General features: G+C 40.8%; 1 protein-coding gene across 1 annotated transcript in view; it reads left to right on the top strand.

Annotated features, from left to right (window-relative positions):
- LOC108546631 (telomerase-binding protein EST1A) overlaps positions 1-21,064 on the top strand; it is a 229,031-nt gene that overhangs the window by 1,877 nt on the left and 206,090 nt on the right. The window contains 14 exon segments of the mRNA XM_017898834.1: positions 23-301; positions 379-626; positions 720-914; positions 988-1,126; positions 1,198-1,373; positions 1,521-1,739; positions 1,816-2,142; positions 2,226-2,413; positions 2,416-2,944; positions 3,026-3,104; positions 3,191-3,301; positions 3,385-3,396; positions 4,066-4,290; positions 4,458-4,519. Of these exon segments, the coding sequence (XP_017754323.1) occupies positions 23-301; positions 379-626; positions 720-914; positions 988-1,126; positions 1,198-1,373; positions 1,521-1,739; positions 1,816-2,142; positions 2,226-2,413; positions 2,416-2,944; positions 3,026-3,104; positions 3,191-3,301; positions 3,385-3,396; positions 4,066-4,290; positions 4,458-4,519 (2,789 nt within the window).

The following is a 21,064-nucleotide window of genomic DNA, read 5'->3' as shown; positions in this document are numbered from 1 at the left end:
CTTTTAATATTTATTTTTATAGGGTTCAGAACCTCTTTTTGTAACAACGAATCATTTAAATGATTTTAATCGCACCAGAGATACACGTAGTGTAGAACCTGCTGGATATCCAGAAAAATTTCAAGGCAAACCACCATCAGGCAAATGGGGTGGTACAAAAGATAGTTTGCCAAAAAATATAAAAATAGAACATTTACCACCCAGGTTACAGAAAAAATATCTTTTAGATAATGGTCTGCCTTTACCACCAAGTTCATCACCTTCAGAAGATACATGGAGTAGTAGTAATGTCTCATTTCAGGTAAAATTAATATTATTTTACTTACAAAATTTGAATAAATTTTTTAAATATTTTTAATGTAAATTATTTTTTCAAAGGCATCATCAAATTATAATTTCCCACCTGCAATGCAACATTCACAAACGATGCAAAGCTTACCTCCATCTGGTCCATTACCTCCACAATCTAATTGGTCTAATACGGCACCATCACGGTCTAGGGGTAGAGGTAGACTCAGACAGGATGAATTAGAAAGTTCAGCAAATGTTTTTAGGTGTGTAACACCTGATCAGTATTCAGCTCCAAGTTCCAGATCTCATACACCAAGCCAAGAATATATGCAAAGGTATATTTTCACTAGTAGTATAATGTATAAATATGTATTACATTTTATCATATCATTATTATTGTATTTCAATGTAATTTTTATCAAAAATAGGTCTTATGATCGCCGTGGCAGTAATAGTACTATGTATACTAGTATGGAAAGTTTAAGTCGAGTAGATAGTTCAGTGATACCACCATCATCAACATCGCCTGTTACTTCAGTGTCTAGTATGAACAAACGTCAAACATCACCTGAAAGTCATCGTCGAGGAATATCTCCGCCCGTACCGTCTCATCGCACTCAAATGTAATGATTTGCTTGAAAGAATTATTTACTGTTTAAATATCTTTATTCATTAACTTTTTGACTATCTTTTAAGGCAACGTGCAAGTACTACATCTGAGCGTGATATAGTACAAGAAACGAAGAATGGTCAACAAAATTCAGGTGTCAGCCCATCAAAAACTGAATCTGTGAATACTGCATTACATACAAATACATCGATTGAACATCCATTTGTAAGTATATTTATTTAAACTGCTCTTATTATTTATGTTTAAATACATATCATATTTAAATACATACATAGGATTGGAGTGAAGAAGTTGAGTTAAACGAAAAATTAGAAGCCGAACGTGCAAGTCGTAGTTCATCTGTACTAAGTTTACGTGAAAATGTTAATGTGTCAGGAAATGAAACTACAAGTAGTCATAGTCGGCGTAAAAAAAAAAAGCGTGAGAAGAAATATGCAGCAGATCGAGGAAGGCAAGAGAGTTTATATTTGTTATTTATTACTTATTATTTATTATTTATGTTCCTTGTTGTTATTTAGGTATTTAGATTATATTTATTATTTATATCCAAAAATAGAAATTTATTTTATCATAAATTTATTTCTCTGTATTCTTCAAGGAGTAACAGCAGAGATAAAGTCCGTGTTAATAGCCGTGATCGTCAAAATAATCAACAAAATAGAGAAAATGATAATTATAATAATAATCAAAAAAACAGTAACAATAGGAGGTATGATCACAGAAGACATCGCAATATTATACAACGTAGCCGAGAATCTAGCAAAGATAGAAATTATCGCGGTGGTAATCGGAATTTTGACGACCTTCATAGACATAGGTACAAATTATATTTTATATTAATGTTTGGCATTGCCTAATTTAATATGATTACTTTATTAATATGTGGTTTCCAGATTGTCTGACCGATATTTAGATGAAAATTGGAGAACAGGCAGAAAAATGTCAGCTTGTGATTCTGACGATGGACGACAAACACCTAGTGTTTCCTCTCATTCTGTCTCGTTAGCAAATACTTTGACCACACATCAAACATCACCCAGTGGATATACTAGTTCTCAACCACCGGGTGTTTTAGTATTACCTGATACTAGCCAGTCTCCGCCTAGTCATCCAATCTCGAGACAACAAGGAGTACAGCAGCAAAGAACGTTATTTGATCCCAATAATCCTAACAAACCTATCGTTATTACTTCACCCAGTAGTAGAGCGGCAGTACAAAGGTACAAAATATTTTCCTTCTCGTTTCTCAGTTTTATATTATGATTAATGAAGTTAATTGATTTATCGATTATTTTATATTCAGAGAAAATGAGACGACATCTCAAGGTTCAAGTATACCAGTGTTTCAATCCCATGGAGGTATTACTTCTACCCATCACTGCTTCCAGGGAACACACTTAGATGGTGTACCACCACCATATATGACAAATGACCAATTTGGAAACATATTTAATTAATAATATAATATTAATAATAAGTTATAATATTATTCTGCAGTTTCCGAATAGCCAAAAATCCTTACTTACTCTTGGATATAGAACGTGCTGATTTAGAATTGCAATGGATTCTAAGTTCTGGTGGTTTTACATCAAACTGGGAGAGGGTTTTATACATAAGACACTTTCTACAAGAAAGTTTGAAAACTTTGCTCGAGACTGATATTAAATTTTGTCAAGCTGAGAATGTTGAACAACACTTTTGGAAAATACTTTTTTATAATATGATTGAAATGCTGCGAAAAGGCATGCCTAAGGAAAGTTCAGAAAGACGAGAACATTATAAGAAAATTATGTTAAAAATTATAGACGATGGTACGATATATTTGGAGAGTTTGTTAACTGTCCTCGAAACTAAATACGAATTTAAATTGGATACGTTTCTTGCATCGTCAACTTTACCTAAGGGCCTTGGGATCTTAGGGTTAGCTTTAGTAAGCGCGCAAAAAATATATCTATTTTTGGGTGACTTGGCGAGATATAGAGAACAGGCAACTGAAACAAATAATTATGGAAAGTCTCGGCAGTAAGTAGAACTAAATATGCTATCATTATTATTACATTTTGTAAAGAAGATGAATTTATGTAAAGTTTTTTTTCTTTTCAGGTGGTATTTGAAAGCACAACAACTTAATCCAAAGAATGGAAAGCCTTACAATCAGCTTGCGTTATTAGCACATTATGCTGTAAGTAATTTCATGTTGTGAGCAATAAACCAGAAGGAAAAGAAGTCAAATTATGATGATTTAAATGTAATAATTATTGGTTTTAGAGACGAAAATTAGATGCGGTGTATTATTATATGCGATCCCTTATGGCGTCTAATCCTTTCCATTCTGCAAGGGAGAGTTTAATAGCACTTTTTGATGAAAACAGGAAAAAGGTAGAATAAATATTAAAATATTTTATCTATATGTTTGTATTAATACTAACGTTAATAATATTTTGATTTTGTTTTGCTGCCAGTATCTACATTATGTAAGTAAATTTCGATACTTGGTGTGATATCTCTAAGTACCAGTTATTATCTTAACTAAAGCTTGAAGTAGTTCTCTTTATCTTCGAATCGTCTAATGTACCTTTGTTTTACGTGTATTGGATTTTTCTTAGAAATTTTCTTTACACGTTATATGCCTCATCGCACGCTTACAACTGTTAATAATTTAATGTATAAAAATCAGTATTTCTCGCACAAGCATAATTACTTAAAAGCAGATCATTCTATGCTTAAGTAAAATTGATAGCGTAATTAGTGATTTGAAGTGGTAGTGTTTACAAGAAATAGAAATACATACTTTAAATACCATTCGAGTATAGCCGCTGCATTTTGCTAAGTTATTTTCTACAAATGAAAGCACCGTTTCTATTAGTTACTAGCACTATTTTGCACATGATATTAGCATGCATATTTTTTAAATAGTTGCAATCGAAAGATACAAATATTTAACGAGCTTTTTATGCTTCATACGTATGATGTTTGTATCTTTTATTAGTATTTGAGAGAATATACGTATAATTGAATACAAGTATTTGATGGGATTTCTATAAGAATAGTATACAGTGAACTCTCATTTACGCTACGCACTATGCTGTCTTTAATTATACGAGCAATTATACACAGAATTAAGTTGTAATGTATTCTAACAGTACGAATCGACGGAACGGAAACGGAAAGAGGAGAGAGAATGGAAAGAACGGGCCAGGATGAAAGAGAAGGAAGGAGCAAATAGCATTGGTGGTGGACTAAGGAGAGAAATTTGGATTCATCCTGGTGGAAGACGAGTTCGTCGTACAACTACTGCAGCCACTGCCAACGAAGCAAGATTATCTCATAGTGACCTAGAAGAATTGGCACAATTAAGTAGCGTCGAGGTAAACAAAAATAGTCTCAATAAAATTAATTCTTTTTAGTTTAACTTAACATCTTTTCCTAATTTTTAAGTGACGAATAAGGAAAAAAAAAAAAATAAATAAATAAATCACCATTTCCAAAAATCATATCAAATTTTATTTTAATGCAAATTATGGGTATGTTTCAGGTGAATAAACGATTCGTCACATCTTACCTGCATGTTCATGGAAAACTGTTCAACAAAATAGGGTGAGTGATTACATTGTTTATAATGATGAATACTTATCCATTTTTAAATAGTCGGGAAAAGTGCTTCAAATTATAATTTAAATATTACTATATAACCCGATTAATATTCGAGAATTCCTATCCTTAAATTCACGATCATACATCTATTTTCAAAAATGAAACATATAATTTTCTTTTAATAAAAGAAGCATGTCGCGTATTCGATAATATGTTCCTCGATAAACTTTCGAATCGAGAAATACTTTGGACATGAATAGGTTTAGAAGAGAAAGAAAGAATCCTTGCGTTTTCATCCTTGTTCAAACGTATATAAAGCTAATAGGACTCGAAGAAACGACGTGTAACTCCTTGGTCCCGTTTTCCACCGAACAAAGTTTTTACACTCGATAACTGTTATGTTTTCTTGTATAAATACACGGCGGAGAGTTACCCGCGTACTTTCTGTATTTGTTCAGCGTGTTTCCGTGAAACGTTAGCCTTGTTTGCCATCTATTGTTCGTTTCAAAAGCAGCAGTCTTAGAATCTCGACGATGTTATTCCACTCCTTTCCTGTCATTTTTATTCCGTGAAATTTGCACGATTTCTCGTGGATGGAAATTCGCGCAAGAAAACGCGTGTGTACATCATATGTTCTCGTTAGGCCGTATAACACCCCATGTACCGTCGTTTGTTATGTGAGCAAAGTTTTAATGGCTCCCAGAAGAGCTATAATGGGGAATTCCCGCCTCAAAGGGCTCGACGCGTATAACTTTGGTGACCGCATAGGCGGTCTCGGCCTATTATTAATTGCACCATAGAGGATTCGATGCTGTCGATGGGACGCTATTATTTTAGGCAAGTTATGATGAAATTACGCACCGGATGCTGTACCGCGTTTACAACGCTACTTCTTTGTCGACTCGATAAATTTTCACCGTCATCTGCAATTCGAAAACGTGCTCATTTCAAAGAAAAATTTGACATTTCGATCATTGTAAACTAGAATCGTTCTGACAATTCCCTCGAGTAATTAGCGCCGGGCAATTAGTCGTCGTGGAATTGCTGTTAACTGCTTGTCGCGTTAAATCATATTCCTCTTTCCTTCGGACTCCGAAGCACGATTTACTCGAAGGATTTCCACGTATTCGTTACCGTGTATCGTTACATAATGATGGATTATTCTTCTGTCTTGAACCAGTTAAGATTGGCCTTGGCCTTTCAGAATTACTTTCGCTGTTTCCTCGTGCACTTGCCTTGGACTGATTTCAGCGCAATATTTCCAGTTGTACTCTCCTTTAATCGATGTTTGAATGATTTTTCAACATTCTCAAATTAAATGGAAAATTTTGTAATTTCTTTTTATAACTTCATATATTTACACGAACAAACGCGTAGAAAAGATTGCGAAATAACAGGTTTAATAGTTCGTCGATGTCCAATGGTACTCTGTAATTTGCGTAGTATTAAAAAATATTTCCATTTTTTTACTGGATTTATCAGAATTTCTCCCGAGGATAATTTATTATTAAATAATTAGAATTAATAATTGGAGATAATAGAATAATTTATTACTAACGAAATTAAAGTAGTGTTCTTTGTCTCGAGTCAGCCATCTTGTGTGACGCTTCAACAAAATGGCTTCCGTCCTCTGCGCTAACCTCCGATGCATCTCACGATTATATCATCGAATCGAATTTCTTTGTTTCAAATAAATTCGCAAAACGTCGAAACAAGCCTGTAAGAACGCAGAGCTTGTGTCACGTTCGAATGAAAAATGAGCAAAATTACCAGTTGTTTAACTCGCTATGGCAGATGGAGGTCTTAACGCGTTGGACAGTTTCCTCGGTCATCAAATTATTTGACTACCTGATCCTGCAAGTGTCTTGAACGGTGTATTTAGCATCATTAACAGGTCTTTGACCGTGCTCTCGCTTTTATTTGTGGTCTTGTTTAGAGATACTCGTCGTTTTCTTTTCCTCTCCTTCATTGGCCGTCTGGAAGAATGGGACGAGGTGAAGCGTCCAGAACGGAGCTAACATTAACCATTGGCCAGTTATGCATAAAACGCAGGCAGAAGAAAAGTAGCCTGTTTTACGGTGGTTAAGCCTAAATGAGCACCGTATGAAGTGCCGTGCTCTGAATTCATGGAATCGCATATTAGACGGTAGTTCCATCGGTATGTGTAATTGTCGGGCTGCAACATCGAAAACTGATAATGGCATGCCTTAAGGTGCGCGTTAGCGGCAACCTATGTGAAATTTCTCATAAACGTTGGTACGTATTAAGCGTGTTTTTGAAACGAGATACGAAATATTGAGATAAAACACGAGCAAAAGAAAGGAAAAAAGGTGAAATGTTGCCTCTCGTTAAAATAGATGCCCGAGAAATGTTCCGAGTAAAATCGACCGTAAATAATAAGGTGTTAAAAGGTGTAGTTATAAAGCTGTAGACTCGTGCGTACGGATGAAAAGAAGGAAACAGGAAAATTCAGTGATTTTCATGTAAAAAGTCGCGAACATCTTTTTTCATTCACTGCACGAGGTTCGCTCGGTTTAATAAGATGTCGCGAATTAACGACGTGAGTACCTAGCATTTGTTCACTTGCTATTTCGTGTGATTCGAGATCTTGGGTGGAACGAAGTTGAATTTCGAACGAAGGTAGTATTTTCGTCGTTTCTGTAGCCTAGATTAATATGCATCTTTCTATAACCGAAGTAGGTAGCCTTACCAGCTTAGAAAGATGAGTTACAGTGATCGCAAGAGCTGGAAAATTCCTCGAATAATTCAAATAATACAAATAACGATAATTCTTTAAAGCTTCTCCTTTAGAATCCTGGTAAAATTTCTGGATCGAAATCTCCAAGTGTTTTAGACCCTTTAATCCCTTTTATCTCTAACTGTGCACTTGCTGGGGTATCGCAAATTTACTAAATATCGCGAATTCTCTTTTAAAAGAAACAGCGTAGATTACCGATAATTACATAGGCAAAAATAAGGCACAGAATTTTCAAAAACATATTTCCTAATTTCTAATAAGATTTTCAGCTCGATATCGTTTCAAAAATATTCGCGTAAACTTTACTGCAAGCTGAATTAATTTCTTTTTACTTTTTAGGGGATATGGTTAACGTAACCCATGGCAGGAATTTTTCTGGTCATTTTACGCACCCATATTTCGTTATTCTCACGAGGATAACAAAAATCTGGTCCCCGTCCTGGCTGGTAATCAAGTTCTTGCGCGTCGTTCGCCTTCCTCGCGCTTACGATTCGCATTAATTATTTACGTGCTCGCAATTCGAAGTACCGGTTTTCCAGGCGAAAAAAAGAGTCACGCAACCCCCCACGTCTCTTGCCCCTTATGTCCGTTTACGTTTCCGTTTCACGGAGCCCGCCGGTGGCCGTCGCGCCGTCCTGTCCGCGTGGAGAGATCGATCTCGCCTGTGCAGGTTCGCGGGCGTCGAGATCACCGATCGACGCTCGACGACGCGCGCCATTGTCACGACTGGGACACGGCATCGGTTATACTCCGATAGATCCTTTGTTAACTTCGTTAGCTCCTCGCTTTGCGATTTATTTTGGAGCAGTGTTCGGATTAACTTGCACAGATCAGTTAACTCCATTGCAAACCTGTGTGCATGGTTGTTACGGGGACAACTGAGATTTCCTAATTTATTTATAATTCAATTCCTACAATTTAAATATCTGTAGCTTTTTACAATTTACACATTCAGGATTCAGATATTGTATTATAATTTGCTTAGAAGTATATATGGACTGCTATTTTAGCTATTTTCTGAAGGCTACTACGATGGAGGTAGGTCGTCAAAGTTGTGCTTGGTAGAGTTCTAATGTGGGTGATACGTGTAATTGTTATTTATAAGGTTGTTGGGATCGTGGAAGATGAGGTGCACGTATTTTCGATATTGGTTGTAAGTGTTAGGTTTACTGGAGGTGGTTGGCAAGTTGGTAGTTGATCGACCATGGTGTAATAGATATATCTTCGCGAACACAATCGTAAAGATAGGTCACACATGTATTAACCCTTTGAGGACGACGTCTGAGCAATGGAAGAACCCTCGTATCGATGAACTTTGTCTACAAAAATGTTGTAGCATATTACAGATGCTCTTAAAGGATGAACATATGAATATTAATTAATTTCCTAAATGAAATATATTTGAAAAATATACAAACATTTGACTTAATCTTGGTTCATCCTGGATACCTATTATTTAACGAAAATACTGCCAGTCATGAAAAGGAACCATGAAAATAAAGTTAATAGGATCAGGTTAATCGCAATCCAGTCAGTTTGCTGGATCATAGGCTAATTTTTACTCTCGACCTTGTGTCTTGCCTAGTCAGGTTCTAAGCAACGTATATAGTGGCTAGAGAAATGAACGTTGCTTCGATTGGTCATAGTATAATAGAACTAGCATCTTTGATTCGATCATAAAGATAAATCACATAAACTTTTGGTATTCGCTAAACCTGTCGCATCTACTGTACAGGACTCAGGAGTTGGTACTCGTGAGGAGCATGGATCTGATTGGTTACAGTGTAATAGGATCACCTTTGCTGATTTGATCGTAAAGATAGATCACATAAATTTTCGATATTAGCTAAAAGTGACATATGTTCGCGCAGGACTCAGAAGTTGGTACTCCTGAGAGAAGCAGCTCTGATTGGCCATAGTGTAATAGGACCACAAATTCTCATTATTGGGAGAAAATGTCAAACCTACAAATAGTAGCGACTGATACGAAGCTCGTTAGACATAGGATCAGTGTTAACCACTAACATATTATAAAAACCGTGACAATATAACTTATCCCACTACCACATCCAGGCATGCTATGCCCTCGAGAACCTAAAAGAGCCTGAAGTACAGTCCAGAGCTCGAGAGATTGCACCCGGAAGGAATGCGGCTCTGATTGGCCATAATGTAATATGTTCACCTTTTCTAACACCATCGCAGAGATAGGCTACTCGAATTTTCGTTATTGACTGGAACAGTCACATCTACAAATAGAAAATAATAAAATTCTGTCGTATAGTATAACGGAGAGAGTGAATGTGGTCAAGGGAGACCAAATGGAATAGAACAATGCACTAGCCTAGTCACGGAATCGTTATTAACCATCTAACATGGCAAAATAGTACCACTATTCCATAAACATAGACTTCAAGAGAACAGAATCAGCGTTAGGAGGATCTTCTATTACAAACCTAGGCCAAGAGGGACATTTTCGGGAATTTTTTTCAAAGAAACGATAAGAGCTTTTAACACAAGGCTTTCTCCTGCGTATATCTTCGCGTTCCAAGAATGCTCGTGATTTTTTTCAATAGGAAATAGCGAAAATTGTAGGAATTATATCACGATATATACGGACAGGTGTCTTCGAGGTACCTTTCTGAAATCGCACAGGAAACAAAATGTCTCCTCATCCCTTGCGCTGTCCCAAGTACATAGAAATTCCTGAGCCGTGCAGAGCAGGTATTTCGGAGTCGATCAAGGATGCAGTCAGACTCTGGGCCCTTCTAGTCGTCTTCTCATCTCTCGACGGTAGTAGTCGCGGTCGATAGTTGGCGATATTTACGCCGGGGCCGTAATGGATCGACGGGTCCATCTCTCAGGTAACTTGGAACTCTGCGGTTTGAGGGGGCTGTTGGCCATCTCGAGCGTCCCTAGCGCGTTCGAGCGAGCCGAAGATGAAGAGGGACACAGCTCGGCACAGTTCACCGGTGGCCGAGTTGATGGTGCGGTTGACTGGCTGTCCGACTGCCCGACATTTGCATCTCGTAAAACGCCGCCACCACCACCCTTCTCTGCACCAGGGGATATCGTGTAACGCGCGTCCAACGAACGCCAATAGGTTCTACTCTGCCTCCGACAGCAACCAGCGATGCAACACGCCCTTTGTTTCCTTTTGGCAACCTCGTCGTTGCTCATCGGATCATCGTGGATCATCAGCTTGGCAGATCGGGTGTACCTCGGTGATGGATCTCGGTCGCGTTTTGCGCGAGGAAATTGTTTCGTTTAGACCTTTCGATGGTTTTGTCCTCGTTGTCTGCTCTACGTCTCCCAAAATCGTTTTCTCGGTAATGTTAAGAGGATGTCGAGGTTATAGGTTGTATTCTTCAGGTTTAATTTCTGCTTTCGGAATGGAGCTTCTTTAACATAGGGAATGCATTGGATTTTGAGGTTAGGTTTATTTATATGGCTTCGGTCATCTTAAATGTATCGTTTTTGTGTTATTTCTTATTTTATTAACTTTGTTTAGCGCGATATTGTGAAAACAGGCAGATTATAGGTTAGATTATTCGCGTTTAATTTTTGGTCTCAGATCAAAGCTTTTTCTATATGACGAATGTATTAATTTTTGAGGTTAGGTTTATTTAGATGACTTCGGATTATCCTGAATGTATCGTTTTCGTGTTATTTCTTATTTTATTAACTCTTTTTATCGCGATGTAGAGAAGGGGGAGAAGTTATAGGTTAGATTATTCGCGTTTAATTATTGGTCTCAAAACGAAGTTTCTGTTATATGACTAATGTATTACTTTTTGAGGTTAGGTTTAGTAGATGGCGTATGTTACTCGGTACCTTGCTAAAGGAATTAAATCAGATACGTTAAACCTTCGACGTAAAATCTGGAACCTAAATCGTAGAATCCTGTGCATTTCTGCTGAATCTGATTGAAAAACGCGCGACGCCCGTTGTTCATACCGTTAGAGAGGAAACGAAAGAAAAATGGATGATCGGGAGAAAATTTCATCGTGTACATTCCGTGTAATGGAGAGCGAAGCCGATACCAGCTTATTAAATGTAATATTCGAAGCTATCGCTGGCTCTAGCGTCGTTGAATGTAATAAAGCGTGAGTAATCTGGAAATATCGGCCAATTTCCAACGGTTCGTACTGATAGCTGAATTTCTGCCACGGAAGCGAACGAACGAAATGCATAACACGGTCCACCGGTGGCGAAATCATCGATCGAGAGGGTATCAATGGAAACGTCCAGCAATGAAACAGACCGTCGACCAACCTCGCCAAACAAGAGGATCCACGGGGATAAAGAAACAACTCGATGTACAGGCAACTATAATAGCGTCAATAAAAGTCCCTCCAACTTCACCGCGCTGTGTATTTCCTGCAGAAAATATCTCCGTTCCCACGTGTGAGAAACGGGCCTGCAGACCCGTGCAAGCGGTAGCCTCCGGCTAGGCCTAGGTGCAGAGGCGCGGTCAGGAGGCGCTTACGATTAGCAATCCATTGCGCACATAATCGTAATGAAATGTATCCTCTCGATTCTTTCTCTCCTTCTTTGCCACCTCCACCTAACTCTCGATCCCCTAGCCATCGCTAGAGGTAGCCAAGTACTCCGCGCTACACGGGCCCCCTCCGCCAGAGTCCTCGCCATCTCTCTGTTCCTCTTCGACTCCATACCGGTGATCCTCTGGAACCCTGTCGAGCTCTCCATGGTCCGTGTGCGGTGGCCACGTACGCCGGCACGTAACTTCGTGTTTTCTTGCACGGCGGTAAAAATGTTAATTGACAATTGCGTGGCGCCACTGGCCACCGTCCCGCCTCTCTCCCAGGCTGCACCTCTCTGTATACCTGGTCGAGCCATCCACAGCCCTATTGGACGCGCGTGTGCACGGCATTATACATACGTGTGGACGCCTGTGACCGTGTATATCCGGTGTTTCGTGGTCGTAACGACCTTGCGGATACCTTGCCGGCCGTTTAATTGTAGCGACGGCGGACGCAGGACGCGGCACGTCATACGTGATAGTCGTAAAATCGCTGTCGATATTCAGCGGCGGATCCGTGGCGCGATTTATGTCGTACCCCGTGGCAAAAAGGTGTTCCCTTATAGTTCGCGCGGGGATTTATTCGCGCCGGACGGCCGGTTTCTTCGTGGAATTTATCGACGACCGGTCGTTTTGCTCCTCGTGGACACGCGTACGTCCCAGCCTTTCTGGAAAACCGTACGCAGGGCTAGCTTCTTGGCTTCTCTTCGCCGCGTCGAGGTCGCTGTCGACGGGGTGTGTTCGCATCTGCTTATCTCTGTCTCTTCTTATCCTCCTCTCTTCTTTTCGCGTCTTTCCGCTTCTTTCCGCTGATAGACTCTTCGAGTTCTCATAGAGAGATGATCGATGGGTCGTTTTTATTTTAATTGCTCGGACGGATCGAAGGTGACTCGTTCTCAGGTCTGGTTCTTCCCTCTTTTTCTCCTCTTTTTCAGGAGTATCCGTGGTCGAGGTCTTTTCGCGTCTAGTTTGGGAAAAATCTCCCTGTCCATCACGAGGTTTGTTAATTTTGTTGGACGCTATTAAAGCGGTTTTGAAGGATAAATTGATCTCCTCGTGTCATGCTCGTTGAAACTGGACAGCAAGATAAACATAGCGTTTTCGTGTATTTTTCTGATTGGATACGTAATCGGTCCTGGAGTCTACGATTCTTGCACAGGTGTTCGGGATTTATATGTCGAATATAGAGAGGTTTATATTTAGATGGGATAGTCGAGTCGACACAGTGGTGATTCTGATCGATAACAGTTATCTCTGAAGTTTTTCCTGATTTTCTTTTTACTCTTGTCTTTGGAAAATAGTAAAATGAAGTGGCTCGAACGTCGACGCCTGTGCGATTCTGATACCCAGAGGTATTTTTATCTCGTGTAATTAAACACCAGAGACGTGAAACCTGTGGCTTGCTTGAAATCGTACCGAATACCATAAACCGTGCAGCACAAATTAGATACTAGCCCGAAGGTATTGCCAGTATCTCATACATATTTCGTCTCAATTATCGGTTTATTACCGGAGTAAATAATAATCTGGATGCCAAACGATTCTGCTGGATACACGTTAAAACTAACAATCTCATCGTAAAAGATAATTGTTTCCTAAGACAGACCTGATGCATACGTAGCATAACTTTTCCATGCAATTATCGCCATTCGATACTTTCAACGTTCGAAGCCTTAAATAATCGTGTCACTCTCCGTCAAACGGACGATACGTAACGAAAATTTGAACATGTTAATTTCACCGTAGATAGAATTTTTCTCACGAGTTAATCGCAAGTACACGACCTTCCATTCTGTTATAGTTTCTATAACTCTTTGTCGTTGAATTTCTCACAGAGAGAACGATTGAACTATAATTTCAATGGGAAAGACTGGCTTCTCTCATAGGTCAGGAAAACTCACCCGTTGCATAAAGTTTCACGAATATTCCATAAAATGATTCTTTAACCATCTTTCACCTGTGAGATATCTAGATGTCAATCTGTCTTATATTTTCTTGTTATTTTAACTAGACTCTATATATTCCTCGAATCTCTTCTTAACCACTTGCGTTGGCAAGAAATTCACAAACGCGTATGCCAGAATGATCCTGTGTTTCTGTGACATTTGCCTGACGACGTGTGTACCACGTCGTTGACGATTCTGTGACAAAAGTATTACGACGTGTGTGCCACGTCGTTGGCGATTCTGCGACAAAAGCATTACGACGTGTCTGCCACGTCGTTGGCGATTCTGCGACAAAAGCATTACGACGTGTGTGCCACGTCGTTGGCGATTCTGCGACAAAAGCATTACGACGTGCGTGACACGTCTTTTCAGCGTAAGTGGTTAAGCTATCAAACGTGGGCCACTCAAAATTCATTTACCTTCGCTTGAACTCCGAACGCACCCCTTGTCAGCCACCCTCGACCACCCCCAAGGCAAGGGCGTGATCCAAAAATTTTCGATCGGGTCGACAAGGATGCATAATTGGTTTGGCGGCGATCAGGAAGCGAAAAAGGTGGAAGAGATGGATGGGTGGTGAGGCGGAGAGGGATCGGGAAGAGGCAGGGTGGAAGGACGACAGTTCGGCTCGGTGGAATATACTTACGATCTATAATTGGAATTGCTAGCGAACCGGTGCCATTGGTTAGGTGGTTGTTACCGCGCGATACGTGCGTGGCATAGATACACGCGTGTATCATGCGTCTCTCTTCCTCTCTTCGCCCTTCTGCTCTTTCTCGGCCTGGCGAACAAGGAGCGAGGCGCGAGGCGGGAAAAGGCCTGCAGCCAGAGTCCCGAGGCTGTCTTACGGTGTGTTGCTATGTTGCGTTGTTGCTGCTAGTGCCGTAATGGATTTGGCTCATTACCGGCCGAGCATCGTCCTGCTCCTCACCTGTGAGTTATATGCCCTCAAGGACGGCTTCCATGCGCACCGCGCGCCCTTTCTCGAACTGTTTCCTCCGCGTCGGAGATGTACGCGCCGCTCGTCATATCTCGCGGGCCGCATTTATCACGGGCCGCGATGCGTCTCTATCTGCCGCGTTGGTACGTTGAACTCTGTAACCAGTGCGTTAAGAGCGGAGACCGCGATGCAAAAATCTCATTCGAGGATCGACCTCGTCCTTTCGCAGAGAGCCAGGGAATTGGGTGGTTCCAGTTTGGATTAGGCTGTTTAGACGTGGGAACTTGGGCAGAGGCATGGGAGAAAATAGGGACATGCTTCATGTGACATTGTACATATTGGCGGAAATGTTGTCATTGGAAATTTTATAAAGGTCAGGTTTAGGTTTAGAGGTTTGTGTTGGAAGGTATGTGGTTGTTTGAGATTACTGGGATTTAATGCAACGAAATCGTGGGTGGGGAAAGCACCATGTGCACTCCTGAGGCGAGCTTAAGTCGTCATGTATCGAATTTCGGATAATGTAATAGTGTTCGAAGTATCGAAATCATATAATTCTATGTGTTAATTATTATACGATTTCTTGTTTACTGATGCAGAAAATATCGTCAGTTTTATACCAGAAAATCTTCGAATTTCTACCCTTCTCTAGCCAAAACATTGTCAAGTGCAGAGTGTTAATTTTAATTGGGTAATATATATATTTATTTGGGCTGCTATGTTTGAAGATGTTTTGCTAAAGTTAAAACGCGTTAAATATAACTTTATGGGTGTGATGATGTTTATGCTGGTAACTGCTGGTGTTTATGCAGTTTGGCATGACAGGTTTGTATAATGATATCGTTGTCAAGGGGTTGGTATTCTTGTGATATTTTTTGTGCTGGTTAGATTATCTAATTAGACTCTTCGTGCACCATATCGATGTGGATGGATTCTTTTGTTCGAAGGCCTTGGCAAACGCGTGGAAATAAACCAGCGAATGTGGGTTTGACGCGTAGTTTCTGAGATACTCTAATGAAGTGGTAGCAAAGAATTAACTGTGATTTGTACGTACTCCATCTGCGTTTATTGCTTTTGTTTGATTGCCGGTTCTTGTACGGTATATTTTAGAACACATTAACGGTACTCCGAGGAGGTAAAAATATTCATGGGACCATATGACGTTTATTACTACGAAAGGGTCGTAAACGTAGATGTTTAGATAATTTCTATGAGCAATTAACGTGCAGTACGTACGAATGATAATATAAGCGGCGGTAAGTGATGAAGAACAAGTGTGTACGCTATTTGCAAATGATTATTCAATTCCTAGGGTGTATATGTCAGCAATGAAAGGGTTTGGCATATGATTAAATTGCTCGATAAAAACGCTGAACGAGAAGGGTCTTTACGCTGTGAATCATAGCGAAATTTATGTTTCAAAAATCTTTCATACATAATTACGTGATTATTGTATTGACCCAACATTTTTATTAATAATCAATATTAATTAATATTAATTAATATTAATTATTCGGAAGGTTCGTGCCGATTTTTAGTTGGTAGCTTAAGGATAGGTCTGTCAAATTACAAGTTGCCTGAAAGATGGAACAGAATGGCTATATAATTTAATAAATGTATACTAAGATTTAAATCTCCCGCGTTTCAATTTTCATTCAAAATTGGCACAAATTTTTCGGACAACCCAATATTTCATTTTTGTTTTGCCCCATAAGACGAAGTCGAAGTATGATGTGACTTATGGGAAGTTCGAAATATTAATCGATATCTAGGAATTTTTATTGTTCACGTTCAATTGATTTTTCGTGTATAAACTTTTCAAAGTGTCAGACAATTCTTTTTCGATAATTTTGACAATTCCGTTGACAGTTTCTTCAGCAACTACTTCCTCTTCCAAATTCACTAACTTATTTTACATAGTTCCAGTAATTTCCTGATTTTATTTTTCCTCACACTTCTATCCCACTTTTATTTTTCCATAATACCTATTTTCTTCTCCAATCATATTAATTTCTCCCAAATGATCCCAACAATCCCACAATTTCACGTTTCCCCAATTTCATCTTTCATTAACATTCACTCTCTCCCTCAAGCTTGCCAAATTGTCTCAAACGATGGGGAACAATCCTAAACCTAATCCAAACAATTCCCCGACCTCGACTACCCCAATTCTTCCTCGAATCAGTCAACCGAGAGCCAAAGACATCTGACCAGAATCCAGTACCCAGTGAACCTAAATTCCACCCGAACCCCGCATCACCGATGCATAAAACCCCATCGAAACTCGCGAGTGCCCAACCACCAGTGTCCCTCCTTCAAACTTTGCATCGACATGGCGCCGTGCCTATTACCGTGGTATAAATCGAGCGAATAAATTCGACGATCGGAATGGTTCCCCGGTGACTCGTTGCCGGGTAATCCAAAGCGGTCGTGGTCGTGCATAAGGACGCGATAATTAAACCTATAAATCGGTACCGCGGGACGAGGACGAACAGTCGGCGGCGAAGGGGTGGAGGGCCCGCCATTTCATAACACTTGTAAAGCAAGATCGGAGGCAGTAGCCTCTTTTATTCCGCGGGTACGGGTCCGGAGAGCGGAGAGAGGGCCGGAGAGAGAGACGACGAGGGAGAGAGAAAGCGGGAGAGGCGATGTTGGGGCCCGTCGAGAGGGCAGAGGGTGGCGGAGAGAAGGAAGGAGGCAGAACAACGTCACGTATACAGATGCAGAAAGTTAAGTAGTACCAGTGTAAGATACGCTATAAGGCCTCGACTGCCTAACACACATGGATCCTGATGGTCGTTTACCCGCGGCCCTCGAGTGACGACCCCGCCCGCTTCAAGGACACCCTTGGACACCGCAGCCTCGGACCAGAACCCGACCATCTTCAACGACCGAGTGCACGTATGCATCGTGCCATGACTATCTGGATTCCTGTTGCCTGTCGATAGCCACCGACAGCCGCGTTTCGAGCTCTACGCTTGGATGATGAACCTGTGACGAATCTTCGCGCCATCTCCATTCGCCTATTACTTCTCCACCTCTTTGTCTCGGTCCTCTCTTCTGTTCACCCATGCTGGAGCAAGCATGGGTTGCACGGTTATTCCGATCGAGTTCGCGTTTTTGTTTTGCAGAGGGGAGATGCTCGGGGTGATGGGTGAGCGAGGATTAGGGTCTGCTTAGTCGCCAGAGTTAGGGTAACTAGCTTGTATCTCGGTTTAATATAGTTCTGTTCCTTTTGGCCTGACGAGCCAGGTGAGAGAAATTGCTCGGCTTGCTTTCTTTTCTTTCACGTTTTGGGCGTGGGATCTCAGAGGTTATGGAGGCCTGTGGATATTAGAAATGGGAGATCCCAGCATCCTGTTTTTGCTTCTTTATAATCCCGTCTTTTTGATGCTTGGAAAGAGAAGGAATACTTTTTCGTTGGAAAAAAGAAAGTAAAATTACGGTTTCGAAATTGTCTGAGTGGTTAAAAGCTGTTGGAATTATTTAAACACGGCTTTTATATTGTATTACGACTTTACATTCCCGGTGCTCGAGGAAGAAAATTCCTGATTAACGATAAACGCACCGTGACCGATCGAATGTTCAGTCATGGTAGTCGAAGCGGGAAACGTATGAAGCTTGGAAAAACGGAATAGGAAGAGAGATATACGAGCAGTTCATTTTCCAAATCGAAAAATAGAAATTGATTTTAAATATAAAACATTCAGCATCAACCAAATGCTCTGACACTGAAATTGAAAAGAATTTAAAAAGCGGAGCCAATAAGTTTGACCCGCGAATTACCAATTGCACATATTAGAAAATTAGGTTTAAGCTGTCAAGTGTCAGAATATTTCATAATAAATTAACGATGATCGATCATTAGTGTTGGAACAACCGAATAAGAAAAACCGAAACTGGTCCTCCATTTTGTCTATTACTTAGACACACCTCTATCTCGAGGAAGGAAGCTTTTAAGAAAGCCCCTGATCTAAAGAGCACTGTAATCTCCAAGTCGACCATCATCCTAATTCATTATCTCGGATTCGCATCGCAACGCAAACCTCTTCAAACAAACTCCGAAATCCTAATCTCTTGCGAGGATTAACGCGACAGTAGAATATTTTTCTGTCACCTTCACCATTCTCATCAACAAGGTCTCTGAGACCCAGCCACCTGACAGCCTCGTGCTCTGTCCCTTTCTTCGAAATAGGATGCGCATTTTGATACATCACCTCGTTCTCTGGCACCCGTAATGGACGTCGATGCTCCATTCACCCTTTCAGAACCGGACATTTGTCTTGTCTTAATCGAAAAGTCGTCGTCCGTGAATCCTCTTAATCCGATCTCTGGCTCGCACCCCCAGAACGACATTCCGTGACGATTCTCTCGCGAAATCACCGTCGACTTTCCATCACCGCTGGTCTAAGATTATTCGTCTCGCAGGCAGTGGGCCCCCTCGAGTTCACCTGTCGTACCCTGTCAAAGAAGGTGTCTTTGACGATGAACGGCTGACCCCACTCTATCACCGGTTCCCGGCGCACCGTATAACGTGCTTGGTAGTAATAATGCCTGCTCTTAACTCTGATTTATGGCGGTCAATAAAGAGATCATCTATAATACCGCGAGCTGCTTATTAAGCCCCGGCTGCTGATGTGTTTACGAACTCTGTTTGCTCGTTCAGCCCTCGCCTGGTTCGCGTTCCTCCGCGATTGGATTCCCGAACTCGGTTCTGCACGGTATCGGTTTTCTAGCGCACGCACACGCCATACGGAATCGGTTCGCAGCCGTTGATTAGAGCCCCTCTTCCTTTCTTACCTATCGTTCCTCTGCCACAACACCTTTCCGCCGTATCCGTTTTAACCCCGTAATCTCGATTTCTAGCTAAAATTGCACGGTCACGGCCACCACCGGCTGCTCAGCCTCTCTCCTCCCTGTTGCGTGCAACGGTTGTTCGTCGGCACGATCACGATGCTCGATCATCGTTTTTCGCGACCCCGTGGAAACCGATCGCGAGGATAATCTGTTGCATCGGTTTAAGCGAGCGCCGCGTAGTGGGCATGCGCCCAAACGCGCATTCACCAAAATGGTGGATTCCTAGCAAAAGAATGGTAGAAATCTCTCTATGAACCCTAAAAACACGACTAATATTGGAACCGTAGTAGCGTGACGGGTAGATTAGTATGATGGGACATTCGTCCACTGCTATTTGCGACGAATAACTCGAAAAGTGGTTTTTCCATAACATTCGAAATTCTAATCAGCTTCTAAGCCAACAATAATTATAAATGAACACTATGTCGTCCGCACGTCTAATTGGGATTCTTTTGTTTGGGGCCCATAAGACTGACTCATCATTTGCGAATGACACCAATATGGTGTCACTGGCATTTGCCATATAGTTTTCGCATGACACCAACATGATGCCACCGGAGGCATAGTGTCAACTACGGTCATGCCACAATAGTGACAGGTCTGGTAGAGGTTACAGACTAATACCGACCTTTGGACTTCAAGGATTCTCGATACTATGCAGGCATATAGAGTCGGTTTTTGGGTTTAAAAGGACCTGCTGTCTCCTACAACGGTCAGTGTCAAATCCGGAGCAGTGTAGAACGCTTATAAAGTATTGTAACTCGTAAGGTGTTTAAACCTCTTCCATTTTATATTCGCATAAGTGTATGTAGGATCGTATTTGGGTGGATTGACTTAAGATAGTATTGTTGGCTTCTTAATAGAATAAAATAAGCCTATAAATAGAATGACAGCGACTGGTTATGGCACAAGAGAGATTCGCTATGGACACACCCTTCTGATCTTTCTTAACATATGCCATCCGCACGTCTAATCGGGATTCTTTTGTTTGGGGCAGGTAGGGCTGACTCGTCATTTGCGAATGATACCAACGTGGTGTCATTGACATTTGCCCGATAGTTTTCTCATGACACCAACGTGGTGCCACCGGAAGACATAGTGTTAAAACTGACTCTTACAACTGACTTTCAAAACTGTAACTGATAGACTGTCTTTGCACACTGTCCTCTCACACCCTTGCACTCTTACTTTTAACCTTTCTTTCTCATACGACGCATTCATAAACTTCCACTCTTTTATCGCATTCGACTCTGTCATAAACACCCATTCGATCCACCTGCACGTGATCACTTTCGTTCTAAGTCCAAACACTCTTGACATTCTCTCAGGGCCGTCCTCCTTAGAATCCTACATGCACATATTTCACCTACATTAAACTTTATATATCTCTTCCTGTACAACTGAATACGGTTACTTCTCTTTGAAACGCTTTTTGATTTCATCCTAGAAATTACAACAATAATACCCCAGCTTTTTTCCAAACTCTGAACAAGATTCCCTGGTTCTCGATCTC

The sequence above is a fragment of the Eufriesea mexicana genome, unplaced genomic scaffold, assembly GCF_001483705.2.
Source record: "Eufriesea mexicana isolate 0111107269 unplaced genomic scaffold, ASM148370v2 scaffold739, whole genome shotgun sequence".
Taxonomy (NCBI): Eukaryota; Metazoa; Arthropoda; class Insecta; order Hymenoptera; family Apidae; genus Eufriesea; species Eufriesea mexicana.
Note: the sequence above shows the minus strand (reverse complement) of the source record. Positions and strands in the feature narration are given on the sequence as shown.